The 8,728-nt window shown below is 43.1% G+C and overlaps 1 protein-coding gene across 1 annotated transcript in view; it reads right to left on the bottom strand.

Moving 5' to 3' along the window:
* LOC130402522 (isotocin receptor-like) overlaps window positions 1-3,864 on the bottom strand; it is a 4,054-nt gene extending 190 nt beyond the window's left edge. Inside the window, exons 1-2 of the mRNA XM_056606723.1 lie at window positions 2,628-3,864; window positions 1-1,118 (exon numbers count right to left, since the gene is read on the bottom strand). The exon at window positions 1-1,118 is cut by the window's left edge and continues 190 nt beyond it. Coding sequence (XP_056462698.1) covers window positions 853-1,118; window positions 2,628-3,555 — 1,194 coding nt within the window. The 5' untranslated portion in view covers window positions 3,556-3,864 and the 3' untranslated portion in view covers window positions 1-852. The remainder of the gene's footprint in view (window positions 1,119-2,627) is intronic.
* Between the last annotated feature and the right edge of the window lie 4,864 nt (window positions 3,865-8,728).

Genomic DNA, 8,728 nt, shown 5'->3' with positions numbered 1-8,728 from the left:
GACGCCATGCAAAGGCTGAGGAAGTAAACAGTGGAGCTGTGGTTTATCTGCACAAAAAGCACTATATCGTATACGTTTCTCGACTGATTAAATAGAAATATCATCATAAGGCATTTGTGTTGATATTGAAAATAATCATGGGACCTTGAGAGAAGTTATGTTAGAACTATATTTTATTTGTGCATAACATTGAAAGAATTAAATAACGGTGAAGAAGTTGGGACAAGTATGTCTCTGGGAAAGGTTTAAGGTGCGGGTAAAACAATTGAAAAAGTGGATTGCATATTGAAATAATCAATAGTATCATCAAAGATAAATCAGGGCTGTAATGATAGTATACCATCCACATGAAACAAGCCCTTTTGAATGGTTATCAGTTGATCTATCAATCAACTTACGTATAAGTTGATTTAGGCCTACTTATGACTTCTTACTTATTCATATATGTATTCATTACAAATACACACATGCATTAGGCACACAGGGCAAGGAACTGTTATCATTTATACACTCATCACTCAAAATACACTTCTCAAAACTAAAACTTAAAAATGTTTTGTCACACCATTTGAAGAATGATAAAAAAAAAGTAAACCTACTGAGTTTTTTTCGATCATGCAGTGCAGAAAAATATATTTTCAGAACGCAATGTAATCTCCGGGAGATGGACCTCACTTTTTGAATACACAGATGCAATTAATACCCCCTCCCTGTAAGACCAAAGACAGAACAACAAAACCAGTTGCCGTGCTTACAATAGTCAAGATTAGATCTAGGTCTTAGCAGCCTACAAGCTGCCCTGTCTGCCTAATGTCTGGGACTCTGCAGACATCAACATAGCATTGACTGTAATCAGCGGATCTGTGCTGGGACTCCCGTGCTGGACGTGTGCGTGAGGCTTCTCTGGCTGCTGGCGTTCTTCATGACGAAGTTGGTGCTGGTCCGGGGGGTGAACTGCCGCCCGCAGCCACCAGAGGTCGCACTCAGGTATCTCCCCGAGCAACAGCCTATACACCGCAGCAGATCACGGAACAGATGGCCCGCAAAGAACATGTAAATCCAGGGGTTGCAGCAACTGTTGAGGCTGGCCAATAGCATGGCGATGATGAAAGCCGTGTCTGAATAGGGGAGCAAGGGTGAAATTGGCGTTAATGGTGACAAACTGTACTGTAATCAGGTCAGCTCGGCTGTTTATCTAACATCGATCAAGATTGGATGACATTCGTCAAATGTTGCAATGTTGCACGAAGATACAAGACAGTTAGAGCTACTTTTCAGCGTTGAAAGGCTAATGTTAACCCCTATCTCCAGATGGAGTAAGGAGGGCCCTTGAGACAGGAGGTGTCCATTCCATGTTATAGCTGGACAGACTCCAGACTCACCTCTTTAGAATATATCTTCAAACAATAAAAGGATATGGTGTCACGCTGCGGTTTTCCCTGTGTCTAATATATTGAGGAGAATGAATTACAGTGAAACGTACAGGATACAGACCCGCTGTGGTAGTAAAAACACACTTCACTGTGTGATTGTGTTGGATTACAAATGTGGAGCATGATGGAGAAGCAGTGAGGAACAAGCCATCCAAAACAGTTTAGGAGACAGCCGTTGAATAATCACACATGTCCACTTCAATAAAGTAGAATTTGATTTCAGGCTGCTGTTATTTTTTATATTTTAAGCAAAATGCTCGGGCATCACTTTTTTTTATTTTTGGCAACAGCTGCCGGAATGGAAACGAAATGGGATGCCTTTGCAATAATGTTTTGAAGTAGTGCGAGAGCTGTGTTGTCTACTTTCCATAGAGATATATGAACTTTACAAGAGCCGTGTCTTATTTCCTTCAGAGGATACTAGATCTGCCAATCTTTGCAGAACTCATTGCCCTTCACTTAAGGGGGCGTGCCCTTTAGATAAGAGGGGACATTATCTAGTGGATTTATGTGGTTCGGGGGAAATGGTCCGGAGTCGCCTGGGAGACCTTAAGCCCTCTTTGATGTGCTTGTTTTTCTGCGTGGGCTCCTTGTGCATATGATGACTTTAGTGACTGGACTGAACACATTAAGTTTGGGATCTTATACAATACAAAATATAATAATAGTAAACATGTGTTTCTTTGGACCCATTGTGGATCATCTATGCAGTGCTGATGAGGAAGATTTATTTCAAATATTCTGATGAACATAGCTCAAACAAATTGTTTTTGTGTTGGTTCTGGTCTCAGAGCCAAAACAGCCATATTTGGTTGTCAATGCTTTAATGATGAAGTACATGCATAGTGTTGTTGTTTAGACTATATTCAAGTCAGAAACTATTCGATTCCATTGCCATCTGGATTTGAAGTGGGGGCTGGAAAAAGTGTGTAGGTGTTTTGACACGCACCCCAGTTGGGTTTGGTTCAAAACCCAATGTCCACAATCCCCCTGCAGGGCACCATTACGCAAGCTGCTGACCTTGCCAAAAGACGCAAACGATAAAACAGTATAATTTCAATAAAAAATGATCGAGAAACCACATTTATTGTCTCTATAAAATAAAACTATTTAAAATATAGTTTTTGAGGTCTGCATAGAAACGAAATAACATCATCAACAACAACAGGTTTGCAGCAGCGAGGTATAGGCTACCTTCTCGTGGCGCAGCGGGGTCCCACGCGGACCACATCTGCACAAAGAAGAAGGGCGTCCAGCACACGATGTAGGCCACCACTATGACAAACGTCATTTTCACGGTGCGAATCTTAGCCTCGGAAATGAGCCTGACACTGCTCACCCGAGACAGGAGCACTGTGTCCTTGCGTGCCTGCGGATTGAGCGGCGCGCACTGACCTCCTCGGATTGTTTTCAACCTGAAGTTCTGCCATATTTTAAAGGTGATCAAGCCATAGCAGATGCTCAGTATGGCGACCGGAATGATGTAAATTGCGAGGGTCATCCACGTGATGTACGCCTTGGCACCCCACGGCTGAACGAAGTCCCCCCAACAGTCGTGCACCCCTTCTCCCACCTCCCGCAGCGAGAAGATGTACATCTGAGGGGTGCTGAACGCCAGGCTGAGGGTCCACGAGGTCACGATGTGGAAGCGGTGTCTCCCGGTGCGCAAAGAGCGCAGCGGCTGGCATATGGCTAAACACCTGTCTACGGACATGACCACCAGCATGTAGGTGGACGCGAACATGCCGACCACCTGCAGGTATTTGACCAACCTGCACAGGACGTCCGGACCATAGAAGCGGAAGGTGATGTCCCAGATAAGTTGTGGCAGGACCTGAAAGAACGCGACCACCAGGTCGGCGATGCTCAGATGCTTCATGAAGTAATACATCCGAGACGCGCGGTGTTTGCTGGTGTGGATGCCCAGAAGCACGCACAGGTTTCCCACCACAGCCAAGAGGAGCACCAAGAACAGAACGGTCACTTCCACTTTGGCCACTTCTTCGTTTCGTTTTAAGGGATTCCATGTTTTGTTTCTCGATTCGGTGAGGTTTTTACGGCTTGAGTTGCTCCACGAAATATTGATGAGACACATGCCCTGCTCCCGTGGAAAGTCATCCATGGTCGTGCGTAAAAGCGCCACTGCGGCGCACGCCAAAGTCCAGTCACATCACAAACCCAAATGACCAGTTTAGGCTCCGGCACTCAATGCCTCGTACCCACTTTAATGGAACCACTTCTCTACCGACTAAAGGTTAAAACACAATACGTTGCAAACGGGTGAGTTTAATTTATAACATACGGTCAAGTTCGTATAACCCTGCGTAAAACAAAGAAGCCGACGAAAAAATCCTTTCAAATATAGTCGCTTCAAAAGATAAAAGTGTACATCACCACCTGCAGCCTTCAAGCTTTCTGCAGACGCATTTGCTCCAACTATTGCACATTCATGCCAATTTGAGTTGCCGCAGTCCACATTTCCCACCCCCAACCCCTCCCCACAACTAAATGTAGACTATCCCATAATCCCAACAAAGCCTGCACGGGAACACTGGCTAGAGAAAACACTCAAACGACGAAAGCCAAGATTTATTTCAGAAGTTTGAAATACATTTTCAGAAGTTTGTTTTTTATTGTTGCATTGCCGTTTTATTGTTTTATCACATGCTTCTACCATATCATATTGGAAGTGGTTCTCATTTTACATGCTGCTTTAAATCAAATATATAGACAGTGTGAAAAAATATTTCTGATGAGCAAGCTGGGGCTAGACGACATACACTGCAGTGGTACCTAGGCTACATACTGCAGACATCGGGGGTTGAAGCCACAACCTTTTGGCTTGGAGTCAACCAGCCGGATCCGGCCTTCCGCTGAATTGTATGAAACGGGGCTCTTATGTTCTCTTCCACAGTCCAGAGACGGTATTGCTGTTACACCATCAACCTGTTCAATGTCACCAGCTAGCTACTTGATGGCTGTTTTAAACAGGCCTTCTGGAAATCAATGCAAAGCTTTGACTTTCTCAGTTGAAGCTCTCAAACTTCTCAGCTTGGCCTATTTTATGTGAGCCATGCACTTTTCATGTCTGGATCACAAATGTTGGGTATGCGCTAGGGCCGTGCAATTAATCAAATTTGGATTGTGATTTCGATTTTTGGGATTTCAAAGGATCTCCAAACTAATATAATCAAGGTTAAACATTATTATTGTTTTTTGCATACCCCTACAGAGGTCCGGGGTATGCCCTCATTGTCTTAGAGGTCTAGAGGTGCTTTGTCAGTGTCACTGTAAGTGATGGATGACTTTAACAGCTGGTTTAGGTAACAGCCTTCCTGAGAGCGGTCTGTTGTGTGCTGCTTTCCCCAAGCCATCTTGAACCTTCCGATGTTAAAAGGTTGGTCCTTTTGTAGTCTATTATTGCAAGGACAAACCATATATTTTGATGCTACTAACCCCTTTGGAATACATAAGGTTGTTCTAGCTCAGATTGGCCCCTTAGGGACACAACTCTTCTGTGTCACCCCGGTCAATCCGAAGATCTCCATCATTTAGTCTGTGGGGATGGTCTTTGTCTGAATGTCTCAACCATTGTTGTTCCCTGCATTGTTCTCCTCTTCCTGAACACCAATACGTTGTTGGAAGGGCTGAAGTGCTTGCCTGTCGATGCACATTTGTTTCACCACTGGGATGCACTCACTCACTAACTATACTAATGGCTTCTAATGAGTTGTTCACATGAGATATCAGTTCATTAGATTCATGTTGTGCTTCCATAAAAACACACATCCAATAGCAGCTCCTGTGGCAAGACTAGGAGGTCATTATTAAACAGGCATCCGGTTAATGGTAGTCCTTCAGCAGGTATTTCTGCAGGTTTTCCACATGTATGGCTTCTGTTATTGATGGTGGTACCGGCAATTTTTTAAGGATATAAATTGCCTGGTGCATATTGTAATTCATTGTCTGCATAATGTATCTATAGTTTTAGAGTTAAGTGAAAATCAGTAAATGTACTTACTATGGTTTGGTCGAATACACGGCAAAATTGTCTGAATTGTTAGTAAAAATGTCATTCATCTGAGATTCGGGATTCCACTTGTATGACTGTTTTACAGATATTTTGTTCCACAACATTATAAATAGAATGCTTTATGAATTAAGCTGATTAAGTCATTCAGGAAGTAATTGAAATAAAGCTAAGGAGCTCAAGACTCCCGGATAATAAGCAGGCTGATCCTTTCAATGTGTACACATTTAGCACCATTCACCCTCAGTACCCCTGGGAAATCTAGTCCCAAGCAGAGTCACGGAACTGTTCCTGACAATACCATGTGTTGTGGGTACATGATCGGAAGATGCTCAGATTTAATAATTTGGCTTTGGGGAGGATGTCTACTATTATGGTGAGGATGTGTGCTGTTATTATGCGGATGTCTACTGTTTTGGTGAGGATGTGTGATCTTATGTTGGGGGTGTCCACTGTTATGGTGAAGATGTCTACTGTTTGGGTGATGTTTTCAACTGTTATGGTTGGGGTGTCAACTTTTATGGTCAAGATGTCTGCCTTCATGGTGAAGATTTCAACTGTTTTGGTGAAGATGTCTACTGCTACGGTGAAGTTATGGGGGGGTGTACTATTATGGTGGGGGTGTCCGTTGAAGGCGAGCTGTTTTGTGCGGGTTCTTCATAGGACCTCTGTAGCTGATGGGGAACACATGGACTGTGATGAGGGCAGACCACCAGGAAAACACAAGGGAGTTTGACACTGACTTTCCAGCCTTTTGACAAGCACGTCCATTCAGCCGGTCGCACGCACGCACGCACGCACGCACGCACGCACGCACGCACGCACGCACGCACGCACGCACGCACGCACGCACGCACGCACGCACACACACACACACACACACACACACACACACACACACACACACACACACACACACACACACACACACACTTACCTACGCACGTCTCACACACATACCTCCCTCGGTTTTGAGTGCCAATAACCTGTGTGTGTGAGTTGTTGTGACTGGTTGTGTTTGATGCTATGAGTTGGAATTTAGTCTTTGTGAGTTATGAGCTGGAAGAGTTGTGAAAACAAGCTCCCATTATCTAGGAAATAGGTTTATGCTGCAGACTTCAACAGCGTTCAAAAGTGCAATGGGATAGTGTCATACAGGGCTATTGCTATGCTCTTCACCCTCACTCCCACATTCTAACGAAACACGAACGCTTGAAGCAATCCCCATATACGGAACTGAATAGATCCAGGCATTACCCAAAATAGCAGACTTGTGTTTTCAAGTCTTCTACCATGACTAATTATTTTGTAAACACAACATCCTGTTCCATAACACAATGTTATGTAATAGGATACGCCAACTTTCAGTTACACGCAAAACTTTAAAATTAGAGTCAAATTGACTATTGGCAACACTATGGAGTCCATTATTGTGTATTCACAGCGACTTCACTGGAAAAATGTGGGTTTTATACTGGACACGCTTTGTGACCCAACCAATTAACTGTTGGTGGATTGTACATCCATGAAGCTACATTCATATCATATGTTGTACTGATTCATGCTAAGAGCATGCTATTGAACATTCCGATTATTTCACAAACCATTGGCTGCACAATAATCAAGAGGAAGTAACATAACCACACTTTCCTTACTTTGTTACTTAAAGAGCACTTATTGGATTTCATGGCTGAGCAACTTCAGTAAATCCTTTCAAAGCAAAACTCTGTTTTACTAACTAAAATTATGTTCCACATTCATGCCATTGAACTGGATAACGTCAACCTTCAAAGATTAAACTGATAATTATTTCGGTTGGAGAAGCACACACACGCACACACACACACACACACACACACACACACACACACACACACACACACACACACACACACACACACACACACACACACACACACACACACACATACACACACACACTTCACCTTGAAGGTATGTGCCGAGATCTTTTTTTCTGCCTTGCCCAGATTCAGACGGGTTGCTTCAATCAAAAGAGAAGAAGTTTTCTGGACTGGCATTAGCTTTCCATTAGCTCCTTTCTATTAGCTTGCCAAGTAACGGTAGCCTAGCTCCTGTTCATTTGAGGGTAATACACTATGAATTACTTGCCAAAGATTCTGTATAGCTGTTTGTCAAAACAATTGCCGGCAACAAGACAACAAGATCATAGTTTGTCTTCAAACACACAGATCATTTACGGCGCTGTGATTGTAAGGCTACCTGTGATGTGCTGTTGGGGCAATTATATAATTATATGATTACATTATATAATCATATAATAATTACATAATGGCAGCAGCAAGTATGCTTATAATCACAGCAGCAGAAATGAATGCTGAATTATCTCCGTGTTTGTATACAAGCTACAATGGAGTTCTGTGGTTACTAGCACCCTTTTTGAATATGCAACTATTCAAAGTATTCTCCTCACATGAAGTGGAGTAACACTACAGGTACTGCGAGTTAATGGAAGCTGTTAATAGAAAGCAAATGCTACCCCAGTGTACTCCCCTTCTGGACTCACAAGGATGAATTTGGAAGTAAACAACTCGTCCTATCTTGTTGATATCTCGGGATTTCTCTTTTACCTCAAATGTAGAATGATATAGGGAACCAGAGTCTTCATATATATAAATGTATGTCCCCATCATGTGTGTGGTCTGTCCCTTTATCCACTCACACACACACACACGGGTCAAGGTAGAAATGGATAACAAGCCCATGTGTGGCCCGTGCATGATAAGCCAGCCGTCCCTCTGTGGGGCTTAACCTGAAGCATGTGTGCTGCAGCAGGGTGAATGTTCATGCGCAGGACTCAGTCACATCAACGTGACCAACACTGGGTTTGTGTGAACACAGCTAGCCGAAAACAATCCTATATATTTAGCTTTCCCCTCTCTCTAATATTATTCCTTGGAAATTTACGACGACATAGACCTTTCCATTTATTCTTTCCAGGTATTCTTCTTTCTTCATATTTATGCGTAATATATATCAAAATAGATCACATAACAATGTTCATGTAAGACCTTCTCTTGCCCGAAACGGATTCCCTCTTGAAGTTCATAATTTGATCCAAGTTACGGTTTCGTGTTTTGTTTTTTAGATGATCTGTGGATTATTCTGTCCAAGACACGTTTGTGTGCCAGAACGCTATAAAATACAGCGGCAAGTGCCGCCAAAATTTACGAGATCCAAAGACAAGGGCTCTGTAAACCAGTGGCCCGTTTCATAAATTGTACTG

The sequence above is a fragment of the Gadus chalcogrammus genome, chromosome 13, assembly GCF_026213295.1.
Source record: "Gadus chalcogrammus isolate NIFS_2021 chromosome 13, NIFS_Gcha_1.0, whole genome shotgun sequence".
Lineage (NCBI taxonomy): Eukaryota > Metazoa > Chordata > Actinopteri > Gadiformes > Gadidae > Gadus > Gadus chalcogrammus.
The sequence above is the reverse complement of the archived record's forward strand: the minus strand, read 5'-3'. Positions and strand labels throughout refer to the sequence as shown.